The following is a 27,775-nucleotide window of genomic DNA, read 5'->3' on the forward strand; positions in this document are numbered from 1 at the left end:
GGGAAAATTTTACAAAGTATTTTAAAGGTTTTAACAAGTGTTTTGGCGGGAAAATTGTGGGATCACTTTTCCCGCCAAAAAATATTTTGTATTTTGTGGACCTAATTTTGTTTCAAATAAGGGTAAAATGGTCATTAAAAATTAAAAGAGGGGAAACTTAAAAATAGACTCTCAAAAGGGGCATTTTTGAAAAAGAGTATTGAAAAAGGGGCATTTTTAACAGTTTCTCTACTATTATTCATAAATCATATGCAAAGCTTTAAAATTCGTAATTAACCAATCAATTCTAAGTACAAACTTATATATTACCTTGAACCCGACTTAAAACAAGTAACATGATAGCACAAGCAAACATGAACAGTGTAGCAGATCTCATATCTTTTTTTTTTTTGTATACGGAAAATTATATTTTGTTTTAATCTCTTAACTGTAAATTATTACTTATAGTTTTGAGATATAGCAAATATATCCAAACACATGATAATAATAGTTGATTCTAATTAAAGACACGGACAGAACTAAGTCAACACCTTTATTTGCGATTACTAATAAAATTTAGTTAATAATCATTTAAAACCAAGTATTTTCTTGTTTTATTGTTTAAAGTAAAGCAAGTAAATTTGTTGTTTAAAATAAGGGAAAATTCCCAAAAAAACCCATAATAATTTTTATTTGGACATTTAATACCTAATACTTTTGGATTTGAAAAAAAAATACCCCACCTAATTATTTGTGGTCATAAAATTTTTTATATATAAATTATCGGCAAAACTGATACTTTTAAAAAAACCATTGATGTATGTATACCTAAAAAAATCGATACATTATAGCAGACCTCATGCTTAAAAATACTTAAAATTTTTTATCTCTTGATGTATGTATACGTAAAGTCATATCCCTTATATATTAATTGAGAAGCATTTTTAAAAAATAACCTTCTCTTCATGTGTGATTAACAAAAATGTCATGCTGACGTGTCGTTCTAATAGGCCTTCTCAATCTATTTAATTAAAAACCCAACATTTATTAAGATATTTACAGATTTTGCCATTAGTTTTACTTATATTTATTTTTTCCACTTAATTTATGTTTTTTTATTTTACTCAATTAATTAAAACGAAAATACAATTAAAATATGCAATTAAGATATAAAAATATATACAAAATGAAGTACTTAATATTTTGTATATTGATTAATATACCCAGATATATATCATAAATTTTGATAAACATAAACATTAATACATAAATAAAAATTTCACTAATCTTGATAATCATTAATACACCACCGTTTATCTAATAATATAAAAACCGTGCACCTTCAATATCATCAATACATTAAAATTGGTTTATAATCGTTTTGTCCCACACATAGTGCGGATTGTTATCTAGTTTTGTCTTAATCTCGTAACAATCATATATATCCAAATACATAATAAAAATAGTTGATTCTACTAATAGATAACGGTGGAGCTAAGTCGAACCTTTATTTGTGAATATATGTAACCAAATTTGTAAATAATCCATCAATAGGCAAACAATGCCTATTAACAAGGGACGGTAGTAAGAGGAGGTTAAGGGTGTCATGAGACTCCTATAAAATTAACATGTAACTATTTATAGTGTAAATTTGATTGAATTTCGTAAATTATTTGATGAAAATTAGGTTTTGATCCCAATAATTTTTTTTTACAAACTTCATATGCATCTACTGATTCATATTTCTTCCATCTATTATTGTAGTATTCAAATAATACTCCCTCTGTGTCATAAAGAATGATTTTTAGGTTTTATTTTTGTATAAAAAAAATAGATTTTCTGTAAATTTTTATCAATTAATGTTAATAAATAGTGAATTTCAAGAATCATTAATTGAGAATTTTAAAATTTGATGAATTACTATTGGTTAATAGTTATGAGAAATGGTTTAGTATGAATAAATAGTGCATTTATAACTAAACATTAAATGTTTTTCTTATTTGGGGTGAAAATTCTATAAAATCAATCTTTTTGATACAGAGAGATTATTATTTTATATTAATAACTTTTAATATTATGTTCTCCATTTCTAAACGACGAGACATTGTTGAGACATAACATATGTACAACCTCTTTCCTTCCTTTCTTAATTGCAGTATAAATTATTTTCGTTGCATCTACTAATTTATACTTCTTATGCACCTACTAATTCATATTTCTTTCATCTATTATTATAGTATTTAAATAATATTATTTTTATATTAATATTATTTTTATTAAACCTCCATTTCTGGACGACAAGAGATTTTTGAGACGCAACATATATAGAACCTCTTTCCTTTCTTTCTTGATTGCAGTATTATTTTCGCAATCGAAGTTCCAAAATTTGTAAGTAACCAATCAAAACTAAACACAAGCTAATATATTACTTTGAACGGATCATAGAAAGTATTACAATGGAAAATAAACATTAGATATTATTCATGTTTTCCATTGATAAATAAGTAAACTTAGCAAGCAGTTTTACACCTGCAGCTAAGTTCTTTAGGCATACACACCTGTGTTGGAAAACTTTTTTTTTATCCTCCACAGCAAAAGCTTCTACACACGCTTTGGGATTGTTTTTGTCACCAATATTGGAACACCTAAAAAGTCGATCAGAAAATATTCATGCTACATCACACACTTTCGCCTTTCGAGCCTTTATCTCTGAACCACACGATATTACAATAAACAATTAGAAACACAATAACTAAATTAACCATGCAACCTCTTTCCTTATATATTTTCTTAATTGCATTAGTATTATTCCCAAATCAAATTCAAAGCTTTAAAATTCGTAACTAACCAATCAATTCTAAGTATAAGCCGATATATTACCTTGAACCCGAGTCAAAACAAGTAACATGATAGCATAACCAAAACATGAACAGTGTAGCAGATCTCATCTCTCTCTTTTTTTTTGTAAGCAAAAAATTATATTTTGTTTTAATCTCGTAACTACAGATTATTACTTATAGTCAGGGCCGGTTATTGGCATGTGCAAGTGGTGCATTTGCACCGGGTCCAACAAATTTAAGGTCCAAATTCATAGTTTTTCTATTATTTAATTATTTAATTATGCTGAAATTTTATAAAATATCCATATGTAAAGGTCCCAAAATTTTATTTTAAAAGGTAATATTGAGGCCCAAAATTAATAAACAAAAATAACATGTCCAAATAGCTATAAAATACAAAATAATTTATGAAATATAACTTTTTGTAAATATATATATATATATATATATATATATATATAAAAATTTTTTATTAAAGATAAGATTTTTTTTTGTATGGCACCGGGTCTTACCGATGAGTGAGCCGGACCTGCTTATGGTTTTGAGAGATATATAGCAAATATATCCAAACACATGACAAAAATAGTTGATTCTAATTAAAGACACGGACGGAGCTAAGTCAACACCTTTATTTACGATTACTAATCAAATTTAGTAATTAATCAATCAAAACAAAACAGTGTTGATGGTGTACCTTTAACATGACTTTGAAAGATAAAAGCAAGTAAATTTGTTGCTTAAAATTATGTTTTTTTGTCATTTAAAAGTATTTTGAGGTGACTTTACAACCACAAATATCTAATTTTAGTCTTAGCAAATAAAATAAAAATTAATTGTAAAGAAAAATTTGGTCTGAAAGGGCTTCGTTAAGAGATTGCTTTTTTTTTTCTTTTTTTTTTTCCTTTTTGTGAGAATAATGTATATTATACTCATGAGCGTATACAAACTAATGGAGTCGGTCTTACTAATTGATAAGATAAAATCAAAATTGATTACCAACTAATCCATTTTTTCTCTCACTTTGTTTTAATTTTCACTTGTTCACCCATATGAGTCGAATCACGCCCTACCAACAAAAAAAAAAAAAAAAAATGAGTCGAATCACATGCATGCAAATCAAGATATGTATATATATTAGCCAATGTCGCTCTAATGAACTACCGAATCACGCGAAAATCTCGACTCCCAAATTTAATTCACACCCAAATTAGTGAAATGTCGAGTAGTTAATTTAATTAGGTAGCAAAATGATCCAAAGCCGTTATGTATTTTGCTGAGTATACTATACTTCACGTAATAATATTACTACATGAATTAAACGTTACCAGTCGTTAGTAAGAATGTTAAATAGGTTGTCCAGATCCAAATGGACATGTCTAAATGGTTATTTACGTGTTTTTTTTTAACATTGATGGTAAAAGTCCAAATATGACCATATCTAAATAAGACCAAAACCAATTGACTGTCGGCATGGTTCAAATAACATGAACACAATTACACAAGAAAACCACAAAATCATCTTTCCCGCCAAAACTGCAAAAACATATTTTCTGTCAAAATCGAACAATTGTATTTTCCGTCAAATCGCAAAATCTGATTTTTCCTCAAAACTGTAAAAATATTTATTTTTGACGGGAAATCACATTTTCCGTGGAAAATGGAAAATTATTTTTTTTTGGCACAAAAAGACATAATCACATTATTGGCGTAAAATATCACTGAGAAAATAAGAAAATGCAAGGAAGCACAACTAAAGAAGAATCACTTAGAGAATCAACATCATATGTTTTTGCATTTGCCGAAAGGAATAAAGTAATTAGACTAAGCCATAATTTTTAAGGAAATGAGTAAGGCAACATGTTCCCCCAAATTAAAAAACTCTAATTTTTAAGATTTATTGGAATTTCCAGATAAATTCGCTTCATTTGTTTGCGGGTTAAATTAGTTTTTACCCCATATAAACAGCTTCAGTTTTAGGCGTAACCATAACTAGACCATTATAATTTGGATTGGTCAAGCCCCATAGTTATCAAGACCATTTGACATCCTAGTCGTTAGCCGCTATTTTCCATCTCGTTTCTCCAATTGGACACAGGGGTATTAAATATGGTGTGGGCGACCATTTAATTTGTATCAAGTACATTACTGGTGTAAGCAGCAATAACAAAATGATACAACGATTTCAAAGTTCAAATAAATGATGGTTACATCCCATACAACAAAAGTTACACAACCTTAATAAATGCTGAAATGAGGATTGACGACTCCATCGCTGCTTTCTCTTTGGCTTTAGCTTTCCATAACGCTCACATGAGAAACATGGTTACATCCCATTCTATGTATTTCGTTATTACCATTACATTGCTTTTCAGTGGGATTTTTGAATCTTGTAACACCACGAAGCTCCACGATGTTGAAGGTGCTACTCTTTTAATTAGTGTTTTTATAGAAACTATTATTTTATTGTTGGCCTCTTTGATTATAACTAAAATTTTTAATCCAAATTTTGGTGTATGATGAATGATGATAATGGTTGAAACTGGGAAGTGAGAGCACTGAAAGAGATAGGAAAGAAGATGAAGAAAAAAGATTGGGACTTTAGCAATGATCCATGCAGTGGAAAAGGGAATTGGATTGTAAACACTAATCCACTTATAAATAGTAATCTCACCTGTGATTGTTCTTTTCATCCTCCTAATTCATCGTGTCACGTTATCGCAATGTAAGTTTTTTTTTTTTTTTAACTTCCTACTTTGTTACAATAATATATAGTCGTTCATATAATGGGTTTTGCTTTAACTCCCTTAATGTATTTTTGTTGTTGTTAAAGTATTATTTACAAAAAACAAAATCAATTAATCTATTGCTAAAATAATTGTATTTTTGTTAGGTGCTTTCTTTAATTATTTTGTTCAGAAACCTCGTTTTATGGATTTTTAAAATCTTTTACAGTCTTTCTTTTTTTTTGGACAAAAATCTTTTACAGTCTAACTTTGATTCTTTAGTTTTATTCATGATGAGTCTCGCTAGTTTAGTTGTCCAAACGCTGATTATCATTTACTGTCTTCGATTTCATTTCCTTGATAATTTCAAATGAATGACTAAGGTAATTCTAAAATATACTTCTAGTTCTAGTTAAATAATAATAAAATTATGTCATTTGGCTAACGGTTTAAAAAAAAAAAAAAATACGTCACAAAATAATGATTCATAATTATTCAAGAAGAATCCAAAAAATTAAGCAAAAGGTTCCTGCTTATATATGTAGCTTGTCTCCCAAGAATACTGAATGACTGATACCTACGAGAGTCCATCGTTTTTTCTTTGTCTGCAGAGTTTTGACGTCGCAGAATTTGACAGGCATTATACCCCCAGAATTCTCTCAGCTGCGTTATCTCAAAACTCTGTAAGAAAAACAAATGGACTTTAAATTTTCCTACTTTCTCAAAATTTAATGTTTATAATGAATTTTTTTATATATATAATCGTGTAATAATGATTTTTGATGCATACGACTTGGTGCAGGAACCTTAACCGTAATTGTCTTACTGGCTCAATTCCTAAGGAATGGGCATCAATGCATTTAGAAAGCTTGTAAGATCATTGTCTTCATTTTTATTTTTTGTGTAATTAATTAATTAATGATTAATGTCTTTTTTTTTGGTTCAATGGACATATGCAGATCGGTTTTGGGGAACCGATTAAGTGGTCCATTTCCAAAAGTGTTAACCAGCATTACGTCACTCCTAACTCTGTATGATTTTTTCTCTTGCTGTGGATACTTGTTTGAAATTGTACAGGAACCTTGAGGGAATATGTTCTAACAAATTTAGTCATTTGAAATTGTACAGGAACCTTGAGGGAAACAGATTTTCAGGACCAATCTCTCCCGAGATTGGAAAGTTGGTTAATCTGAAACAATTGTATATATCTCTCTCTCCCTCATCTCGTTTTCAATCATGTAAATTTTTTCTTTGATAATTATCATTTGACCTTGTTGCAGATTTCTCTCTTCAAATTCCTTTACGGGTTATTTGCCAGAGCAACTCGGACAACTTAGAAAATTGACTGATATGTATGGATACAATAACATATGAAAAACGAATTCCTTGTTTGTTATTGATTTAATATATTTATATTTCTTGTATTTGGTAGGAGGATTAGTGATAATGCATTTACTGGTCAGATACCAAATTCCATTGGAAACTGGACACAGTTATCTCATTTGTAAGACCTTTTTTTTTTTTTTTTTGAGTTTCTAGCTTTCCTTATATATGGACATACGAACTAAAGTAATATTTTGCAGGGAGATGTTTGGTAGTGGTTTGGATGGTCCATTACCTTCCAGTACTGCAGCCCTTACTAGCTTGGTCAAGCTGTATGGCACCTCTTTAATCTTTTCAATGCCTTTCCTCTTGATGAAACAAATTTGCTTTATTTTGTTGTATTTGACAGCCAGATTAGCGATCTAGGAGGAAAATCGTCTTCCTTTCCTCCACTGCAGAATTTGAAGTCTCTCAAAACATTGTAAGTTAAAACACAATTTATCTTTTGTGTATGCAGTAAAAGATATCCTAGAAAACATCCACCATTTAACTTTGGATGCAGGGAGTTGAGGAGATGCAACATATACGGACAAATTCCTAAATATATTGGAGATATGACGAGTCTCAAAACACTGTAAGTAATAATAATCAAGATACATCGAGGAAAAAAAACAGGATAATTAGAGCCGAGCTCTTGATTATGTTTGTTGTGTAGTGACCTCAGTTTTAACCTCTTAACGGACAAGATCCCGTCATCATTAGCCAACTTGAAGTTAGCAGATTATATGTAAGTACTAATTAACTTCGTTCTAGGTAACAAATTATATAAGTCTCTCAGTTTAGAATCTTTTTTTCTTCTCCATGTATGAAGATTATCTTTGAAAACTTTTTTCTATTCAGTTACTTGGCAGGAAACAAGTTCACAGGGGGTGTTCCAAACAGTTTTATCGAAACTAACAAAAATATGTATGGAGATATGACTTCCTAACTTTCAAATGTGACAACTATATATATATATATAGCGACCTTTTGAATTATCTCTGTTCTACTTTTATTTGCAGAGATATATCTTCCAACAATTTCACCCTCCAGAGTTCAATTCCTAGTGGTGATTGTGACCAAGTAAATAATGCGTAAGTTTTTACAAATAACTCTTATAATCATAAACAATTTGCGCATACGTTCAGAAAACGATAATGACGTTGTTCTTCATTTATAGGAATTTGGTGGAAAGCTTTTCCATGTGGAATGAATCGTAAGAAACCATGTTTCCAATTGTAAAACATGATTATTTGTTCTTTATGGCTGTTTTTAATTGTGGTTTCTCAAATATATGTCTTTATGTTTTAGCTATGAATTAGTGAAGTCCTGATTGATGATGGTTTTTCTGTTTTCCTCTGAATTTGGTGTTTTTTTTTTAAGATATAAGGGCTACCCTTGTTACTTCCAACACTTCCCTTGCCTTTTGCCTAAAAGAGAGTGTAAGTTACAACACTGTAATTATTGTCTTTCTCTGAGAGAACCTTATGCATGTAGATTAATATTTATATATTTTTACAAACACTTACGATTTGCAGACAAATATAAGCTGTACATAAACTGTGGGGGAGATGAAATAAAAGTTAAAGAAAAGACATACGAAGCTAACGTAGAGGGTCAACGACCAACTACATTTGTCTATGGCTCTGACAAGCACTGGGCATTTAGCAGCACCGGACACTTCATGAATGATCTTACAGAAGTGGATGACTACACCGTGTCTAACACCTCTACACTATTAGCTGATGCTTCGTCTCCAAGTTTCGTGTTGTACAAGACGGCTCGGATTTCTCCTCTCTTGTTGACTTACTACGGACTCTGTCTCGGCAATGGGGAGTACACTGTGAGTCTCCACTTCGCAGAGATAATATTTACCAGCGACAATACATTCTACAGTCTTGGGAAAAGAGTGTTCGATATTTATGTTCAGGTACGTCTCTGTCGAACCCAACAAATGTAAATCATCATAACATTTGGACACTTATTTATTTATAACTTGCTCGCAGGATAAGTTGATGATTAAAAACTTCAACATTAAAGAAGCTGCTGGTGGATCGGGGAAGCCAATCATAAAGACATTTTTGGTAGATGTAACAAATCACAATCTGAAGATCAGCTTGAGGTGGGCTGGCAAAGGGACAACTACGCTTCCAATTAGAGGAGTTTACGGCCCTATGATCTCAGCCATATCAGTTGAACCTAGTAAGTAATCTTACTTTGATATCTTAATTATTAGCGGATAGAGATGATGGCATTTGTTATTGGCAGATTTTAAATCTCCGGAGCATGATGACAAGAAGAATATCCTACTAATAGTAGGAATTATAGTTGCCGCAGTAATCCTCATTGTGGTCATCATCACAGTGATCATTTGCTTGTGGAAAAGAAGGTGTTACAAAAATGCAATGGACAAAGGTCTCTTAACAGTTTAGCTCGTTACCTATTTTTTTTGTCTAGGTTGCTTCTTTGTGTCTACCAACGCTTTGATTTGAATTATATATACAGAGCTGAGGGGTTTAGATCTTCAGACTGGAACCTTCACTCTTCGACATATAAAAGCGGCCACTAATAACTTTGATGCAGCAAACAAGATTGGTGAAGGTGGATTTGGCTCTGTTTACAAGGTTATTTATCCTCAACTTTCTCTGTTTTTCTACTCTGTGAAAATCTTAAAAATGCATACGTTTAAGAGTGGCTCTCATTTTCTTGGTGTAGGGTGTGTTATCCGAGGGGAGGACGATTGCGGTTAAAAAATTGTCTTCAAAGTCCAATCAAGGAAGCCGAGAGTTTGTGAATGAATTAGGGATGATCTCATCTCTACAACATCCAAATCTTGTGAAACTATATGGATGTTGTGTGGAGAAGAAGCAACTGATATTGGTCTACGAGTATTTGGAGAACAACTGTCTTTCTCGTGCTCTATTTGGTCTGTTCTTCAAATTTACGATTTCCAAAGACTAGAAACCATGTATATCATCATCTATCCGGTGACATATTTGCTAAAAGTCCCTATGTGACAGGATCGAGACTGAAATTAGAATGGCCAACAAGGAAGAAGATTTGTTTGGGCATAGCTAAAGGACTAACATTTCTCCATGAAGAATCTGTGATCAAGATTGTGCACAGGGATATTAAAGCGAGCAACGTGTTGCTAGATGAGGATCTCAATGCCAAAATCTCTGACTTTGGTTTGGCAAAGCTGAATGATGATGAAAACACGCACATCAACACTCGTATCGCCGGAACACCGTAAGTATTCGTCTCTTTAATAATTAATGAGTTCCAAGTATAAAGTTCTCAAGAGAATCATTTTTTCTTGATATTCTTCTATACATTTGCATGTTACAGAGGATATATGGCTCCGGAATACGCCATGCGGGGTCATTTGACCGAAAAAGCAGATGTTTATAGCTTTGGCGTCGTTGCCCTTGAAATCGTCAGTGGAAAGAGTAACTCAAACGTCAAACAACCAAGCGAGAACTTGGAGTGCCTTCTTGATCAGGTAACAAATTTCCATCTCTTCATCTTCTTTGAAAACTCTGATGATTAAACAATAAACCAGAAAATTAATAAAAACAAAGTCACTTTGGTAATTTATTTCTCTCTTCTTCCTCACGTGTAGGCCTACGTTTTGCAAGACATGGGATGCTTACTAGACTTGGTTGACCCAGTGCTAGGTTCAGCTTACTCAAAAGAGGAAGCAATGGTGATCTTGAACGTGGCGCTAATGTGCACTAACACGTCCCCGGCGTTAAGGCCAAAAATGTCGCAGGTCGTGAGTCTCCTCGAGGAAAAGACCGCAATGAAAAACCTGTTGTCGGACCCAAACTTCTCAGCAGTGAACCCGAAGCTGAAGGCTTTAAGGAGATTCTTTTGGCAGAGCGAATCATCCACAAGCGGACCTCGTACCACTGACTCTGTTGATGCTGAAGAGAACACATCAAAAGACGAAATAGTAGAAGAACCAGAACTTGAGTGTGAGTAATAATTCTCTACACCATATTTGTTTTAAGCAAATGATATGACATTATTGTGACCATATCCAAACTTAGTTTCCAGAAAGAAAAAACTATATATGTTTGTTGAAAATATGGTTATGAAGATGTTTTTATGTTAAACATTCTTAGCGAATTAAAATCAGAACCATGTTATATAACCAATCTATCAATGACTCTTGTGTCTACATTTATTACGTCTTAAACTAACAGTTTTCTCTTTAAAAAAATCATAAAGAAAGATTAATTACAATAACAGTTATATTGTTGTGGAAATGGCGCCGATCTTAGCTAATTCTTTTTTTTTTTTAGTATTATATATGAATATTGATTGTATTAACACTTTACCAACGAGCACACATATTACATACAAGAAGAATAGACATTAGGGATTTGGTAACTAATACAATTTGTTACTTTTCCGGTTTTCCCCCGAATCGATCTGAGGAAAAAAAGGAACCAAAGTGATACTTACTCGTTTGGTTTTTTTCATCACTCTCTCAGTTTAAGATAAATTTTGTTGGAAACTTATCTGAACACTTAAAGTTGTTGATTTTCGAGTTTCTTTTTTCTTTTTTCATTTCTAATTAAAAATAATAATAATCCTTCTGAATCAGAAAGAATGATTTTTGTATCAAAAGATTGATTTTCTTTAGTACAACATTTAATGAGCAGTTAAAGTAAACATTTTCGGGCTCTTTGTTACAGAAGTAGACGCTTTATAAAAAGCCCATAATAAATATGAAGCCCGGCCCATATTTAGGTGGTATCAAAAATCATCCAATTAGGGTTTTTGTTTTTGTTTTTGGCGGTCTCGGTGAAGAAGATGGTGCTGTCGAACAAGAAGCTGAAGCAGAGGATTCGACAAGATTTGGTTAAATCACTATCTGTCTCTGTAGCCGAAACCAATCCACAATCTCAGTCTCTGAAATTGCTCCTTGATTCATCTAGCCACAAACCCAGATTGTCCAAGAGAGAGAAACGAAGAAATTGCGAAACTTTCGCTAGAGAAGACGACGGAGTCACAGAGAATGAAGTTGGGATTGGTGGGTCAACGGAGAAAACTGATACGAAGATTAGAAAGAAGAGAAAGAGAGACGATACTGTGGAGGTCGACGAATTAGAAGGAGATGAAGTAACTAAGGAAGAGGAAAAACCCCAGAAGAAGAAAAAGAAGAAGAAGAAGAAGAAGAAGAGAAAGGTAAACAAAACGCCAAAGAAGGCTGAGGAAGGAAATGTAGAAGAGAAGGTTAAGGTAGAAGAGATTCAAGTTAATAATACAGACAAGTAAGTTTGTTCAATCGACTTTATTTGAAGCTCTGTTTTTTCCAATTTTATCTAAATTAATCGACTTGATGTTTCTTTTTTCCAGTAAAGAGGAAGATGGGGTTGTTCCTAAAAAGTTATATGTTGGGGGTATTCCTTATCAGAGTACAGAAGATGAGATTCGTAGCTACTTCAGAAGCTGTGGAGTCATCACTAAAGTTGATTGCAAGATGCGTCCTGAGGATGGTGCGTTCAGTGGTATTGCCTTCATCACTTTTGAAGTAAGTTTTTTCATGTAACATTGCTGTGTTTCTCCTCTTGGGATATCTGCTTTTTAGTTTTCTAGGACATTGATATGATGCAGCTTTTGTTTTTATAAGAACATAGGTCTTTCTTGTTTTCGGTTTTAGACATTAGAGTTAGTTTAACTTCAGAGAACTAATCAAGGCTTCTTTCATAGTGGCAGATGAACTTAGTTTTTTGCCTTGTGGCTGAAGATAAGACATTGGTTACGTTGACTGTGTGTATTGACATCTTATTTGGTATCATTTCTACAGACTGAAGATGGTGCAAAACGTGCTTTGGCTTTTGATAGAGCTGCAATGTAAGTAGTCTATAGCCGTGACTCAAATATTTAAGACTTCCTTGTTCACATTTGATATGGTTGAGTAATTGTTCTTTACTTTACTTTACTACTAGGGGTGATCGATTTTTGACGATCCAGCAATATGTGAAAACCACCACCCCTTTCGTTCCCAGAAGGAAAACATCTTCTGGCTTCGCTCCAGAAATGGTGGATGGCTATAACAGGGTATACATTGGGAATTTAGCCTGGGACACAACAGAGCGTGACATACGGAAACTCTTCTCTGACTGCGTAATTAACTCTGTGCGGTTGGGTAAAAACAAAGAAACAGGGGAGTTTAAAGGGTACGCACATGTGGATTTCAAGGATAGCGTGTCTGTGGCGATCGCGCTGAAGCTGGATCAGCAGGTTATTTGCGGAAGACCTGTCAAGGTATGTTGTGCACTTAAAGACAGACCAGCTGCAAATATTAGTACAGATCATACACCTGGTGAAACGAACAATGTTGGTTCGTACAACATGGAAGAGACTTATGCTGCTGCTGATCCAATACCGGCTTTAGCTGGGGCTGACGAAGTTAATGACGGAAACTACTTTACAACCACAGTTAGCAGCGGTAAGATCAAAAAGAGGGTCTGTTATGAATGTGGAGAAAAGGGTCATCTTTCTACAGCCTGTCCCAAAAAGCTCCAAAATGCTGATGATCAGGCAAACTCAAAGCTGGGTCAAGAAACTGTTGATGCTGGACCGGCTATGCAAAGCTATGCTCTTCAAAAGAATAGTGGTGATTCTTACTACATGAATGAGACATACGCTGCGACATATGAAACTAATAATGGATACTCAGCATCCGCTGTTAGCACTGGTAAGATCAAAAGGAGAAACTGTTTCGAGTGTGGCGAAAAGGGTCATCTTTCTAATGCTTGTCCCAAAAAGCATCAAAATGCTGATGATCAGGCAAACTCAAAGCTGGGTCAAGAGACTGTCGATGCTGGACCGGCTATGCAAAGCTATGCTCTTCAAAAGAATATTGGTGATTCTTACTACATGAATGAGACATACGCTGCTACAAATGAAACTAATGATGGAGGCTTAGCATCCGCTGTTAGCACTACTGGTAAGGTCAAAAGGAGGAACTGTTATGAGTGTGGAGAAAAGGGTCATCTTTCTACTGCTTGTCCCAAAAAGCTTCAAAACACTGCTCACACAAACTCCCAGCTGGAACACCAGACTGTTGAGGCAGGACCGGTTCAGGTAACAAGCTATAGTCTTCAAACGAAAACAAGAGACACTGAGAACAATGGTGGTTCTTTCATGGATGAGACATATGCTACTGTTCCGATATCTGTTGATGTGACGAATGGAGCTAATGATGCAAGCTTAACATCTGCAGTTAGCACTGGTAAGATCAAAAAGAGAAACTGTTACGAGTGTGGAGAAAAAGGTCATCTTTCTTCAGCTTGCCCTAAGAAGCTGCAAAAACAAGGCTGATCCCACAAGTTCTACAAAGCCAGCTTCAACATTGTAACAAAATGTTTAAGCTTTTCCATTTGAATTTTACGTTTGAGGAATATGGAAAGGACGTGGACCACTTAGAAGAGTGGAGTTTTGGTCCTCTTTTAGAAACCATAAATTTATATTCTGTATTGTCTTATTATCTTTCATAGAATGCTCTAAAAACCAAAAGTATCATATCAGATGAGTCATCAGTTAAATATATTGGTTTTTTCTTGACGCTCCAATTCTCTCTACATTACATAGATCAAGCACCAAGATCTTAAAAATGTTGGCACAAACGAAGTGATAAAGGTAACAAACGAAGAGTCTTGACATAAAAAAGACTGAAAATCCAATAGATTCAAGAGTAGATAAAAGTCTATGCCTATTGGACACTATGAGAGGTATAAGATTTCTCTTAAAACAGTAGATATGGTAGGAAAGAAATGCTGTCTCTGAGACCAATTGCCAAATCTTTATTGAGATGCAGCATAGGTGATGGAAAACAAGCACGTTTCTGTATGATCATCATGGCATGGGTGTACACTGATAGACTTTGTTGGATCGGATGGACCTAGACTTATAGGAATCCACTGTAGCAGAGGCTTGTTATGCAAATGGGTGGCGGTTTCCTTCCATAAGGACACGTCCAAATCTCACCAGAGGACTCATGGGCTATGGGTGACAAACGCAACAATAACTTGTCTTTAAAAATCACTTGGCAACACCTATGGTCAACCAAATGACTGGTACAAAACAATTTGATTCAAAGAAGCGGTTACACGACAGACATTCATAACCTAGACTGCACATTTATTTGCATACAGTAGTTGCATTATAAAACGTTATTATGTGTGTTACCAATCAGAAACTAAATATATAAAGTTGGTCCAAAGGCTCTCTAATTTCTTGGCGGAAAAAACAAAGGCTCTCTAATTTCTAAAATACCCTTTTTTGCTAGTATTAATCAACAAAACAAGTGGCAAAAAAAAAACACCAATGGCCACGTTTTTTTTTTTTTTTTTGTTTTTGAAACTCGAAATCAAATCACATTACCCCAAATCTCTGCTATTTGTACTTTTTAATCTTCTCTCTTTTCTCTATTTGCATGCTTTAAGTTTAAGCTCCAAATTCTCTCTCACAGTTTTCTCAAGTTTTGGTTTAGATGGGACCTATCAAAACGATTAAGAAGAAGAAGAGAGCAGAGAAGAAGGTCGATCGGAACGTATTGCTCGCTGCTGCTGCTACTTCCGCCTCCGCCGCCGCTTCCGCTAACGACGACGGCGACGACGACTCATCCTCTCAGTCTTTGGATTGGTGGGATGGATTCTCTCGCCGTATTTCTGGTATCTCTTCTTTTTGTTTTCTTGGTGGTGTCGTGGTGATTGTGCATTGGCAGAGTTTATGGTTTTTGAAGCATTTTTGCGAATCGAATTCTGGATTCTGATTCGTGGAACTTGCAATTTTGAATGTTGATTTGATTTTTGGGGTTTTAGATGAGAAATTTCATGAAGAGGATAAAAATTCAGATTGGATTTAGTAATGTAGACAAGAGATGTTCTTTAATCTTACTTTGTACATGCGAGTATTGTTTCCATCTATTGATTTGGTACTTTCTGGGTTTGTGAGTTCTTATTCCATTCTGGTGGTGGCTGCTAACTTAAGTGAGCTATATGGATCCATGCAAGTGGTTTTAGTGTAGATGAAGTTGTTCTTAAGGCTCTAGGGTTTGACTTTGGAGCTACTTAGACTCGTCTAGATAACTTTGAGCATGTTTTTTTGCCTGTTTACTATTTTGGTTTTAAATATACGAATCTTTACAACCAATTTGGGAGTAGCAGACTCTGACTAGACTGTGTCTATGTAATCATCCTGGAAGTTAATTTTGTTTTGTAAAAGTTCTCATTGCTTTCTGATTATGACATTATTAACTCTCTGTGAAGATTCAGCCAGATGTTTTCCATGCCTCACTTCAGTAATGAATGTTCTGATTATTGTAGACGTTTTTTGCCTTCTTTCCATTGTCTCTCTTTGTGTAAATTTGCTTGTAGGTCGATGATAATTGATAACCAATTGATAGGTCATTAGGTGCAGATTAGCTCTTCTGCTTTTTCATTCTTCTTTTAGTTTTCCGACTGTTGGATTTAAGCTAGTCCAGTGTTGTATGAGCTATTTAAAGTGATTTAAACAGTTATGGATCAGCATGGTTCTTTTACACCGACTTCATTACCATGTATATATGTCTTTGTATTAAAGAACAGTAAGCTTTATCTTGCATACCTTGTTGATTTTGTAGTTACTATGAGAATGTCATGTATTTTTTATATTTATCTCCTTTGTCAGGAGGGTCAACGGATCCAAAGACATTTGAGTCAGTTTTCAAAATATCAAGGAAGACATTTGACTACATTTGCTCTCTTGTGAAAGCCGATTTCACAGCAAAGCCTGCAAATTTCAGCGACTCAAATGGGAAACCTTTATCTCTCAATGACCGTGTAGCTGTGGCGCTTAGGAGGCTTGGCTCTGGCGAATCTCTCTCAGTTATTGGAGAGACCTTTGGGATGAACCAGTCAACAGTCTCCCAAATCACTTGGCGCTTTGTAGAATCAATGGAAGAGAGAGCAATGCACCATATCTCATGGCCTTCGAAACTCGATGAAGTAAAATCAAAGTTTGAGAAAATCTCAGGTCTTCCTAACTGCTGTGGCGCTATCGACATTACACATATTGTTATGAACCTTCCTGCTGTGGAACCGTCAAACAAAGTTTGGTTGGACGGAGAAAAGAACTTCAGCATGATTTTGCAGGCTGTAGTGGACCCGGACATGAGATTCCTTGATGTAATCGCTGGTTGGCCTGGAAGTTTAAGCGATGATGTTGTCCTCAAGAACTCAGGATTTTTCAAACTAGTTGAGAAAGGGAAGAGACTGAACGGGGAAAAGTTACAGCTCTCAGAAAAAACCGAGCTAAGAGAATACATAGTAGGTGATTCTGGTTTTCCTCTTCTTCCATGGCTTCTCACTCCATACCAAGGCAAACCCATGTCTCTTCCTCAAACCGAGTTCAACAAAAGACACTCCGAGGCAAGAAAAGCCACGCAGATGGCATTGTCGAAGCTTAAAGACAGGTGGAGGATAATAAACGGGGTAATGTGGATGCCTGATAGAAACCGGTTACCCCGGATAATCTTTGTATGTTGCTTGCTGCACAACATTCTTATCGATATGGATGATCAGACTTTGGATGACCAACCTTTGTCTCAGCAACATGACATGAATTACAGACAACGAAGCTGCAAACTTGCCGATGAGGCTTCATCGGTCTTGAGAGATGAACTCTCTGACCAATTGTGGGGGAAAAATTCTTCAGCTTGATTACTCTCTCTCTCTCCCGGTTCTTCTGGTCTTTCTATAAAACCTTTATTTGCTTCTATTTCCTTCTCGTAATTTTGTTTAGCATAGCATTTATCGTTTGATTTGATCTATTGAAATATTCTTTTATGAGACAAACAAAAATGTGTATTTTATGAATGTTATTTTTAGTTTATACAACTTGTACTTTTCATCGACGTCTAAACTCATTGCAATTGTCACTATAGAATGCCGCATAGACTGATTTTTGTCACTGTAATCATTTTTCTTATTGACTCAAGTATGCGATACATAAGAGGAATTGGTTTGCGTGAGAAACAACTAAAGAAGTAGTACATTCTAAATCTCTCTTAACTTCAAAACATTTTAAAACAAAAGGAATAAACAAGTTATAACCAATACATAGACCCAAAAAATACAGAGAAACCAAAGAAAGTCTCATTTTCAACTTAATAGAGCTTTCAGTGATAAGCGACAATGGCTTCTAAAGAAATGGAGGAAGTATCACCCATCTTCTTGGATACTTTGGTTTTCCATCTTTTCCATCAAATATCTGCAATAGCAATATCAAAAAATCCACAATAAGAACTATATATTTTGAGTTTTTTCAGTACCGCTAAAATCATATAGGCTCGAAAAAACTAAAAGATTTTGTTTACCTTTCTCAGACGGCTGTGCTTTCCAAGAGCCCAATTAGTCATGATTAGAGCAGCAACAGCGAGAAAAACATATCCTGCAACAGTCTGAGTAGCGATGTTGAATCCTAGCCATTGGTAAATCTCGGTAGTGTAATTGGCACATGTAACAATGTTGAAGAGGAAACCGCGTGGAATCTGGTAGCCTCCAGACCCATTGGGGTCCCTAAGATTCTGCAGCAAAATGTGACAGTAAAAGTTTGCGACTTGGCAGACCAAACCAAACCCGAAACCAATCTTCATCTGAAGGTCACTGACTGGAGTGTACAAGGGATGGTTGACGTAATAAGCAATGTAAGCACCAAAGCTCCAGTAATAAGCACAGTTCCTGAACACATTCGCGATTGGGGAGGTTGCGTGGCTGAACCGATGAACGAAAAACGTTTCTAAGATCCGTTTGAAGTAGTGAAAGCACCAGTAGTACATAGCGTACGTCTGGACCGGATGGATCACACGGTCCTCTCCATAGCCAAGAAACTTGTAAACAGGGAAGTAGTAAAAGACCGGGTAGATAAGGAGAGGGCCAAGATACTCAAAGAAGAAGAGCGTGCGGTAGGAAACTTGTGCCCCCAAGTCTTTGAAGACTACAGTTAAGGAGTTGGTGTTTCCATCACAGTACTCCTTGAGTGATTTCTTGCTATTGAGGACAACAGGTTTCTCTTTCGATCCAGGAGCCACAGGAAGAGTCAGTCTTTGCCTCGACGGGTAAAACTTCTTAGCTGTTGAAACAACAAAACCCAAATCACACAATAGAAGGAAATACCATAATACATTATTAATTCTATCCAAGATGTCAAGAAAAAGACTTCAAGATCTCTGCTTAATACACTTACAGTAAAGAAACCAGATTAAGATTTGAAGGAAAGAGATATATATACGGTCAAATCATAATGGGGACACACTGATTATACATTGCAGTAAGAAGAAGATTTCAGATAATTGTCATTACAACCTTTTGTCATTAATGGACAATCTAAAGTGAACATTTTTTTGGCTAAAAGGGATTGATCCATTAATGACAAAAGGTTGTGATGATTGATTCAAAAGCAAAACTATGTTTAGATACTTAAGCTTCCACATAGATCTTGATTATATAACCCATAAGCATTAAATTCTAAAAGTAGAACTCAAACACATAAAAACTGCAATAGAAAATGACATTCTAACACTAGCTTATACACTCAGATTAGATCTATTCCAACATTCGACAAGTCACAAAGGTCAAGTAAAAATGAAAACTTTTGAAACTTTTACCTCTCTTATGAAACGCTTCTTGCAGATCAGCAACAGTCGCCTGCGAAGAACAAAAACACACGAAATCGAAATCAAGAACCCTAAAAACAGAAAGCATGCAACTTTCCCTACATTGAGCAAGCAAACTGAAGAACAAAAACCTTCAATCACATTTTGGAAACAAACCCACTAATCAAAACATAAAGCAGATCGGAGAAGAGAGAAAGTACCGAATCGGGGAGGTCAAGGGGAGCTTTGAGGACTTCTCTGCCGCTGCGGGAGACGACGGTAACCTTCATGGTGCTAAAGCGGAGAAAACGAGGAAGACCCAGATGAGGAAATTGAGAGAGAGAGAGAGAGAGAGAGAGAGAGGAAACTAAATAGAGAGGAAGAAGAGATTGAGCATTGAAGAGGATGTAGTTGGGAGTAGGAGAACTAACTATCTTCCCAACTTACGCGATTGGATTTGGGACCATTTATTTTAGTTCACTTTTTTGGTTTTTAGTCCAAACAAAAACATTTGTGGCAATTCCAAATAATGGCTTTAATTTGTTTTAAGGATCTATTAGTTAATCATTCAATTTCGGTTTGTGAATCAACTATAGATTATTATCTGGTAAGGTTTTAGTTTCGGTTTGGATTCGAATTTTAGTCAATACAGTGAGGGCAGAAGTCCATCATGTTGATAAAATGATGTATCAATACAGTAAAAAGTTAGGAATTACCTTTATATTTTACATTCCACGAAATGAGATTTTGAGTAATGAGAACGAATCCTTGTCACTGTCGTATAAAAGATGCAAATAATAAATGATCCCAGCTTACCCACATGGAAGTAGTGTGTTAGTTTAGTTATATATTGGTCAACCAAATTTTGCTTCTCCAACAAAAAAATCCATATCCAAAGTCAAGCGCATTAATCCAAAAGAGTAGCAAACAAAACCTAAGTTTTCTGAATATGAAAGGGATGGTCCTGTTAGATGATCCTCAACTTGTTAAACAAAGTAATGATAAAATTAAAAACGCAAGGAAATGGTTGGGATCAATTAAGAGATAGTACTTTATGATCTATATATGGTTGGGATCGATTAGTTGATCACAAAGATCAAATGAAGATGATGACATTTACATAGTAATATGTAAGCAAGGATAATAATGACCGTTAATTACCAAACTATCATATCCCATTTACAAATACCAAGGCGACAACATGCGATATTCAAACACCTTAATGTACATTCAAATACTATCACTAACCATCATACTAATATCCTCAATTAACAAAGCTAGCTAGATTTTTCTCAACTGAGCAACATTCTTCTGAAAAAACTTTTTTTTTCCGTGTGTAAAGTATCCAATCTAGCTACCACAATTTGACCATTAATCTATTTTACTCTACAAGTATGACTTTAAAAACAGATGTACAAGTGGCATCACAGATCAACCATAAAACACTTAAGCTAGTTAAATAGATTATGGTTATCTTTTCGACCATTATATATTAAACTTTGCAGCCTTTCTCTTATAAATGAAAATATAGGTGCATGTTCTTGTTGGAATCTAGGAATCTTCTACTAAAGAATGGCACGTGGTAACGATTTCCATTTGATGCTATATCGATATTTTTCCCACCTTAAATATCTTGAAAATTAATATCAAATTATATGAGAACATATTGTATCAAAGTTCATACTATATTGTGTGAAATATGAATGCAAAAAAAAAAGGAAAGAAAAAGCTGCAGAGAAGGTGTCGCTTTACAACTATGAATATGGGCTCATGAGATGTACACTACAGATAAGCGAAGATTCTTGTTGCATGAAAATGTGTTACTAATAAAAAAAACAGCATGCACATTTCTATAAAGACGAACTTCTTTTAAATAATAAATTTTTATAAACAACTAAAAGATTAGTGCTCCTTTATAGAAAAAAAAAAAAAAACAGAATATCTATAAATTTAGTTTTCCATATCATATTTTTCATACAATTTTTCTACTTTTTTGAATTTGAAAGATTAATTGACAAACTGTTTCAAATCCTCATCATCTACTCACCGTATAGAAGTGAAACACAACACTATGTATTTGCATCTCGGCGAGCTAAGTTTCTTCTTCCCTACTTGTCCAATAGCTCTCTAATATATAAATGAAGACACTCCATTATCCCTCTGGTTCACCTACTTCAAAGCGCAACATATATATCGACTAAAAATCGTTTTGTCTTAGGTTGATAATTTTTAGTTGATACGAAAAAAGTTATAAAGATAATGATTATATAGTGAGATCAGACATGTTTGCTATTACATTGAAATATATATCATGTATATTATCGTTAGCGATTTATTTTTGGTAAATGACATCCTGATTATGAATTATATAGAGTTAGGGATATGTTTGATGTTATGTGTCGACATAGTGAGGTCCATTAAAAAGAAGGTCTGATTAAATTTTACATTTGGACCACAAATCTTTCTTTTAAAAATCGCAGACTGGGACACCTTCCTACAACATGTCCGTCTTTACTAATCTTACGTACCCCTCATATTTGTAACCTCTAAAATCATCAAATTATAGATTGGTGATCATAATTCGAAATATTTTTCCAATTATTCAATGTTATCAGTAATTTATATTAGGGTCACATTAAGAATCACGAAAGAAAATAGAAACAACCGTGTCAGAATCATCATGATTTGATTTGTTGGTTTATACTTTCTAGTTTTTTATCTTCTGCTGCAAATTATAGCACCAAAATATTCTTCTTAATTCTTCGACATCCAATTCTTTTTTTTTTTTTTTGTTAAAGGCCTTTTTTTTTTTGCTTAACAGAGGAATTTTACATCATTCTTAAACTGAACTTTCGGAATCAAAAATCTCTCCATGCAAAGGTAATTTATTTTTATATGACAAAAACCACAATGGCGATAATTATAAGAATAATAACTATAATACTATGAAAAACGAAACTTGGGTCATACCGAGGAAAACAAAGGTACACTCGATTGTGACAACTCCACCAAAGACCACCCCACTACCCATTCACCTTTATTTGTTTCTTTATTCATTCAAAATCTTTTGTTTTTTTAATTAATCCAATTATTCGCCTCTCTCGTTGTTTTTTGACCTTTTAATTAAAAATTGAAAGGAGGTGCCTAGGGTTTCTCTCTCTGCATGGCCACTCTCGCTCTTCACATCTCTTTTTTGGGCACCATTGTTAACGTATGCAATAGAAAAAAGCTTACATGCTAAGAAAACTCTATTTCCTTGTCGTTTCTCTCATAAAAGAAATATATATATATATATATATAAAGTTATTTTAATCCAAAATTTATCGTTGCTGATGAAATATACAATATATTTAGGAAGTGGGATCGGATCGGACAAGGAGTGAATTATCTACCAACTTCGATATATTTCACTCGTCTTTTGCTCATTGATTGATCACAAGTAACATACACAGTACACACATATACATAATTATTTTAATTTCTTCAACCAAATGTTGTAGTGAAGTGATTTGATCAATTTTATACGGACATCTATCTATATATTATAAACACATTCTTAAATCACTGTATGAATTCATCTAATAACAAGCTCCAAATTATTACTTGCTTAGGTAAATTTGTATATACAAAATGATAAATTTGAGATGTTGATGTTTTCTGAAATATGATATATATGTTTTTTCCTTCTGAAATATGATATGTAAATCATCATAGCATTAATTTTTAGTGAAAATTTCTACATCATCAAAACTAGATATTATAAAGTAAACAAATTTTTATATAGTTAATATACCAGTTAAATATATATGGTTTCAACAACAGATTTAAACATATTGGAATAAATAAAATAGTATACTATTCAAAGCAGCGTGTAATGAATATCAGTATAACATATGAAATAAAATTCATACGTGATAAATATATATACAGTGATACAACCAAGAAACGATGACGTAGATGATTGACTTGCAAAAATAAGCAAACAAAAAACTTGTTCAAATCGACACTTAATTCCAAAAAGGTTAGTAATAATAAATAAGAAGAAATAAAGAGCCTAAAAGAATGATGAAAATTGAAAGAGAAAAAAGAGCATTGTTATATAGAAGAAGAAAAAAAAAAGAGTAAAGAGAAATAAGAAACACAATAAATTAAACAAAGGAAACTTCATTTCTTCTTCTTTTTATCCCATTCAGCTTCTCCCTTCTCTCTCTCTCTCTCTCTCTCTCTAGATCAATTCTTTCTTGTATGATGTGATTTCCCACCATTTAGGCGACCTCTTACCTAAAAAAGGATTTAAAGTTAAATTCAAAGATGGTTTTCTCATCTCTTCCAGTGAATCAGTTTGATTCACAAAACTGGCAGCAGGTAATCAGTTTATGATATTAGCTTGATGTTCTTGATTCATTCCTTTTTGCTCCAAGTTCGATCAAGATTTATGAAAGGTGATGAGATTTTGTTCGACAAAATTCCTAGCTACTGTGGTCGCACGTATGTACTTACAAATATTCTTTAGTTAGTTGATAAAAACCCTCTTTTTTTCTTGTCTTCTCGAATATACCTGAAAATATATATAAAGATGATGATTATAATTTTGGTCTCTTTTATTTCTATTTCAAGACTTTCTGTTTGGTTTTGTTAAGTTATCTATATTGTTTTCCTTGTATGATGAATTTCTCTTTGTTTAGCTTTTTACACCGCCATCGAATTAAACTTCAAAAAAAAACTTAAAGTTACTATGACTGTAATCTGAGTTATTTATCCATTTTCTTTCTGCAGCTTTGTTGAAAAACTATAATAAATCTGCAATTCTTGTCAAAGTAGACTCAATTTTTATCTATTTTCTTTTGTATCCGACCAATGTTTCAAACTCGAATCCTTTCGTTAAAAGTTGTTTCTGCTTTATTATTATCCTGAAAACTAAGTACCAATTATACGTTAATATGCAGCAAGGGAACCAACATCAGCTAGACTGTGTCCCAACTGATCAGAACCCTAATAATTATTTACGGCAGCTCTCATCACCACCGGCTTCTCAGGCTGGCTCGAGCCAAGCTACAGTGAATTCAATGGTGGAACGTGCTCGGATCGCGAAAGTCCCATTGCCTGAAGCAGCTCTAAATTGCCCTAGATGTGACTCAACCAATACAAAGTTCTGTTACTTCAATAACTATAGTCTTACTCAACCTCGCCACTTCTGCAAAACATGTCGCCGCTATTGGACACGTGGCGGTGCCCTGAGGAATGTTCCTGTTGGAGGAGGCTTTAGGAGGAACAAGAGAAGCAAATCCAGATCGAAATCTACGGTCGTGGTCTCGACTGATAACAATACTACTACTTCACCACTTACTTCTCGCCCAAGTTACTCAAACCCTAGCAAGTTTCTTAGCTACGGTCAAGTCCCGGGGTTTTCTTCAAACTTACCCATCTTGCCTCCTCTCCAAAGCCTTGGAGATTACAATTCAAGCAATACTGGATTAGATTTTGGCGGAATTCAAATAGGCAACGTGATAAGTGGTATGAGTTCCAGTGGTGGGATCTTGGATCCATGGAGAATACCTTCATCACAACAAGCTCAGCAATTCCCTTTCTTGATCAACACTACGGGATTGGTGCAATCTTCAAATGCGTTATATCCATTACTAGAAGGTAATGGAGGTGTTAATCAAGGTGATTCTCAACAAAAGAGTAGTGATTATTCCAATCAGCTAATGTCTAAGCCCTTGATGGATTTGGCTTCAGGCGGGGATGGCGCCGCGCAAGCGAGAAATGTGAAGGCGGAAGAGAATGATCAGGATCGGGGTAGGGATGGGGACGGAGGGAATAACTTATCAAGAAACTTTTTGGGTAATATCAACATAAACTCAGCCAGGAACGATGAATACACATCATGGGGAGGTAATAGTTCTTGGACCGGTTTCAGCTCCAACAACTCAACAGGCCATCTCTCATTCTAAGTACTCAGCACTAGCTATTCTTGATGATTCTTTTGTTGGGTTGTACATTGATCGCTTTTCATGTGTGTTATTACTGAGGAGAGATCAAACCATGCAGCTATATCCAAAGGCTAATTTTGGGGCTCAAAGGAAAGGTATGGTTATAAAACTATCTTTTTTTATCTTTTAGAAGATCTTCAAATTAAGTGTGAGTATGTTAATTGGTTGGCTTCTGGTGATATTTATGTTTTATCAGAATTGGTGTTATTGGCTATATATATAGAGGTGTGGGTGATGTATGAATTCAAGAGTTGATGATGGAAACTTTTTTGTGTGTTCATTGAATAATCATCGAATTCTCAATTTCTTGGACCCACTATGAGACATCTATAGACCATGTAATGTATATTAAACGTAATTAAGTCCAATTTTATGACCAAAGTAAATAAATTATGCCGAATGTACATGCTAAGAGTTCAAACTATTTTTCCAATATAACATCTATATATTTTCCTTTGGTCCAACTTCTACTCTGGTTCTTTTTTTCTTTCTCTTTATCTTCTTTTCCTTTTTCCATTCCAAATACACGGAAAAAATAAAAGAAAATGAAACGAAAAAAAGAGATTTTAAATTTTCATAACCCACGAGAAACTTACTTTGTTATCATTATTCATGGAACGGATCCAGTGTATTAATATATGACTCGATTGTTTAAAAAGAAAATGTTTTTATTTGCATTTATTTATTCAGAAAATAAAAAGACTTAATCTTAACAGTATTTCTATTTCTTCATAAAATATTTTTGCAAGTATATATCATACAAAGAATTCTTATTCAGTTTTTCTGAAGGCCTTTGGCTTTGCCTTATGATATACCTAGATACAACAAAATTTTGATTATTATAAACGAAAGTTGTAGGTTCTTTGAAAGAAAACATGCTTTTATAACATATAATCATCCGTAACGTAACAAGATAATAATATAACGTAAATTTCAACAACTCAAGCTCGACTAAGGATATATATAGCAGGACAAATTATTTATCTTCTGACCTAGGGCTCTTTGGTTCCTAGTAACAAGATATGAGTCATATGACAATAATTATACCGCTCGCTACTCTCTCGATCGATCGATATATGCTTCATTTCCACAACCCTTTTGAGACCAACTTTTTTTATATGAATGTATATGTGTGTGTGTTTTTAAAATAAAACTTGAGAATTATGTACCGAATATCAGAATAATCTCCAAATTTCAGAAAATTTATGTATTTTTTGTCCACTTAATGTGTTCATAATGGCCAACTATTATTGAAAATACAATGGAATGACTGAAACCATGCTTAATCTCTCAAGTCTCAACCCATGAAGAATCATTTAACCAATAGACTATATATCATCATGATTAGTTAATGCATGAATGTGTTATTTTGAACATAGAGATGTCATTTATCTGGAAATAAAGATGACCTTTTAACCTACTTTGCAAAATGTGTCTTATTTGTTGTCAAAAATATATATTTGTTCTTTTAGAGTCCATATCTTTCTTCTAAGTTCTAATACACATATGACCAATACACTTTTGTTTTCGAAACAAAGAACTTATTTCAAACATCACAACACATATGGTGAATCTACACCTAAATTGACTACAGTACGTAGTTAGATATATATACTTCAAATTTTAAACATAATAATGATGCATGTAAGTGGTACACTGGTACTATAATATTATATTGTGATGTGTGTAATTGTATATAATTCAGTTCCTAGTTTTTGGAACAAAGAAAAAGAAGACACTAAAACGAGCTAAAGAACAATGGAAAATTCAGTTATAAGGAATTCTGGGATTTTTTGTCGCAAGGGACAAAACTAACGTAAGACCAGGACGCTGATCTATGAGTCAAAAGCACGGACATATATAGGGTACATACTACATACATCCACATTCACACTTATGCATGCAACACATTCATGAAGGGAGAGAGAGATAGAGAAGCAATCATATATTTCATTTTCTTTGCTAGATTTCTAGCTCCATACTCCCTATTTTTATTTTAATAGAAAATTCATTAATCAATTATAAAAATGTTATTTGTAAAGATATACAAACGTTGAGGGTACGACCGTACGAGATCAATACACATTTTATGAAAAATAGAGAACTAAGTTTTTTTTATCAAAAGCTGAAAGAAAAAGAAGTTTTGATTGTTTTACAAACGGAGTTATAAGCGTTAAAAGTGAACCAAATTTTATTGTGAGTGCTAGCCTAATGAGTGGTGATATC

General features: G+C 33.9%; 5 protein-coding genes and 1 long non-coding RNA gene across 9 annotated transcripts in view; 4 read left to right on the forward strand and 2 right to left on the reverse strand.

Annotated features, from left to right (window-relative positions):
- The window catches only part of LOC110228669, a 2,153-nt gene extending 1,740 nt beyond the window's left edge, over positions 1-413 (reverse strand). Inside the window, exon 1 of the long non-coding RNA XR_002332137.1 lies at positions 310-413. This is a non-coding gene — a long non-coding RNA (uncharacterized LOC110228669). The remainder of the gene's footprint in view (positions 1-309) is intronic.
- A 4,722-nt stretch (positions 414-5,135) lies between these two features.
- On the forward strand, positions 5,136-11,177 carry LOC9314099 (probable LRR receptor-like serine/threonine-protein kinase At1g07650). The gene is made up of 24 exons (XM_021023990.1): positions 5,136-5,238; positions 5,367-5,541; positions 6,127-6,225; positions 6,345-6,413; positions 6,502-6,573; positions 6,671-6,742; positions 6,823-6,894; positions 6,975-7,046; positions 7,126-7,197; positions 7,275-7,346; positions 7,428-7,499; positions 7,581-7,652; positions 7,766-7,831; positions 7,927-7,998; positions 8,085-8,120; positions 8,288-8,346; positions 8,443-8,834; positions 8,911-9,106; positions 9,173-9,319; positions 9,410-9,528; positions 9,620-9,830; positions 9,925-10,153; positions 10,253-10,406; positions 10,527-11,177. The coding sequence occupies exons 1-24, from the start codon at positions 5,139-5,141 to the stop codon at positions 10,887-10,889; spliced, it is 3,063 nt and encodes a 1,020-aa protein (XP_020879649.1). The 5' UTR covers positions 5,136-5,138; the 3' UTR covers positions 10,890-11,177.
- A 504-nt stretch (positions 11,178-11,681) lies between these two features.
- Positions 11,682-14,478, forward strand: LOC9312364. The gene is made up of 4 exons (XM_021026409.1): positions 11,682-12,186; positions 12,272-12,446; positions 12,723-12,769; positions 12,865-14,478. Exons 1-4 carry the CDS (start codon positions 11,726-11,728, stop codon positions 14,240-14,242), a joined length of 2,061 nt encoding a protein of 686 aa, XP_020882068.1. The 5' UTR covers positions 11,682-11,725; the 3' UTR covers positions 14,243-14,478.
- A 697-nt stretch (positions 14,479-15,175) lies between these two features.
- Positions 15,176-17,816, forward strand: LOC110228189 (protein ALP1-like). The gene is made up of 2 exons (XM_021024798.1): positions 15,176-15,594; positions 16,592-17,816. The coding sequence occupies exons 1-2, from the start codon at positions 15,414-15,416 to the stop codon at positions 17,620-17,622; spliced, it is 1,212 nt and encodes a 403-aa protein (XP_020880457.1). The 5' UTR covers positions 15,176-15,413; the 3' UTR covers positions 17,623-17,816.
- An 89-nt stretch (positions 17,817-17,905) lies between these two features.
- LOC9312365 (very-long-chain enoyl-CoA reductase) lies at positions 17,906-20,066 on the reverse strand. Its single transcript, XM_002877985.2, has 4 exons — positions 19,778-20,066; positions 19,569-19,608; positions 18,279-19,033; positions 17,906-18,172 (listed from the first exon to the last, which is right to left on the reverse strand). The coding sequence occupies exons 1-4, from the start codon at positions 19,844-19,846 to the stop codon at positions 18,104-18,106; spliced, it is 933 nt and encodes a 310-aa protein (XP_002878031.1). The 5' UTR covers positions 19,847-20,066; the 3' UTR covers positions 17,906-18,103.
- A 3,670-nt stretch (positions 20,067-23,736) lies between these two features.
- LOC9314100 (dof zinc finger protein DOF3.6) lies at positions 23,737-25,861 on the forward strand. 4 transcript variants are annotated; one of them, XM_021026764.1, is made up of 3 exons: positions 23,737-23,921; positions 24,503-25,202; positions 25,296-25,861. In XM_021026764.1, the coding sequence occupies exons 1-3, from the start codon at positions 23,868-23,870 to the stop codon at positions 25,508-25,510; spliced, it is 969 nt and encodes a 322-aa protein (XP_020882423.1). In that variant the 5' UTR covers positions 23,737-23,867; the 3' UTR covers positions 25,511-25,861. The 4 variants fall into 4 exon arrangements, 3 of the variants coding, with proteins under 3 accessions (XP_020882423.1, XP_020882421.1, XP_020882422.1); XR_002332211.1 differs by having other exon boundaries at positions 23,743-23,921; positions 24,503-25,644; positions 25,746-25,861; XM_021026763.1 differs by having other exon boundaries at positions 23,743-23,921; positions 24,503-25,223.
- The last annotated feature ends 1,914 nt before the right edge of the window (positions 25,862-27,775 follow it).

Source organism: Arabidopsis lyrata (assembly GCF_000004255.2).
Source record: "Arabidopsis lyrata subsp. lyrata unplaced genomic scaffold ARALYscaffold_5, whole genome shotgun sequence".
NCBI lineage: Eukaryota > Viridiplantae > Streptophyta > Magnoliopsida > Brassicales > Brassicaceae > Arabidopsis > Arabidopsis lyrata.

What these genes read in the sequence shown, in the direction of transcription:
- LOC9314099 (XM_021023990.1), top strand. Translation starts at nt 5,139, where the DNA reads ATGGTTACATCCCATTCTATGTATTTCGTTATTACCATTACATTGCTT. An exon ending in CTTAGAAAATTGACTGATAT is followed by an intron (nt 6,895 to 6,974) that starts GTATGGATACAA and finishes TGTATTTGGTAG; the next exon opens with GAGGATTAGTGATAATGCAT. An exon ending in TCTTTCTCGTGCTCTATTTG is followed by an intron (nt 9,831 to 9,924) that starts GTCTGTTCTTCA and finishes CCTATGTGACAG; the next exon opens with GATCGAGACTGAAATTAGAA.
- LOC9314100 (XM_021026762.1), top strand. Translation starts at nt 23,868, where the DNA reads ATGGTTTTCTCATCTCTTCCAGTGAATCAGTTTGATTCACAAAACTGG. An exon ending in ATTCACAAAACTGGCAGCAG is followed by an intron (nt 23,922 to 24,502) that starts GTAATCAGTTTA and finishes GTTAATATGCAG; the next exon opens with CAAGGGAACCAACATCAGCT.
- LOC9312365 (XM_002877985.2), bottom strand. Translation starts at nt 19,846, where the DNA reads ATGAAGGTTACCGTCGTCTCCCGCAGCGGCAGAGAAGTCCTCAAAGCT. An exon ending in CCCTTGACCTCCCCGATTCG is followed by an intron (nt 19,609 to 19,777) that starts GTACTTTCTCTC and finishes TGTTCTTCGCAG; the next exon opens with GCGACTGTTGCTGATCTGCA. An exon ending in AGCACAGCCGTCTGAGAAAG is followed by an intron (nt 18,173 to 18,278) that starts GTAAACAAAATC and finishes TTGCTATTGCAG; the next exon opens with ATATTTGATGGAAAAGATGG.
- LOC9312364 (XM_021026409.1), top strand. Translation starts at nt 11,726, where the DNA reads ATGGTGCTGTCGAACAAGAAGCTGAAGCAGAGGATTCGACAAGATTTG. An exon ending in CAAGTTAATAATACAGACAA is followed by an intron (nt 12,187 to 12,271) that starts GTAAGTTTGTTC and finishes TCTTTTTTCCAG; the next exon opens with TAAAGAGGAAGATGGGGTTG. An exon ending in GCTTTTGATAGAGCTGCAAT is followed by an intron (nt 12,770 to 12,864) that starts GTAAGTAGTCTA and finishes CTTTACTACTAG; the next exon opens with GGGTGATCGATTTTTGACGA.
- LOC110228189 (XM_021024798.1), top strand. Translation starts at nt 15,414, where the DNA reads ATGGGACCTATCAAAACGATTAAGAAGAAGAAGAGAGCAGAGAAGAAG. An exon ending in ATTCTCTCGCCGTATTTCTG is followed by an intron (nt 15,595 to 16,591) that starts GTATCTCTTCTT and finishes CTCCTTTGTCAG; the next exon opens with GAGGGTCAACGGATCCAAAG.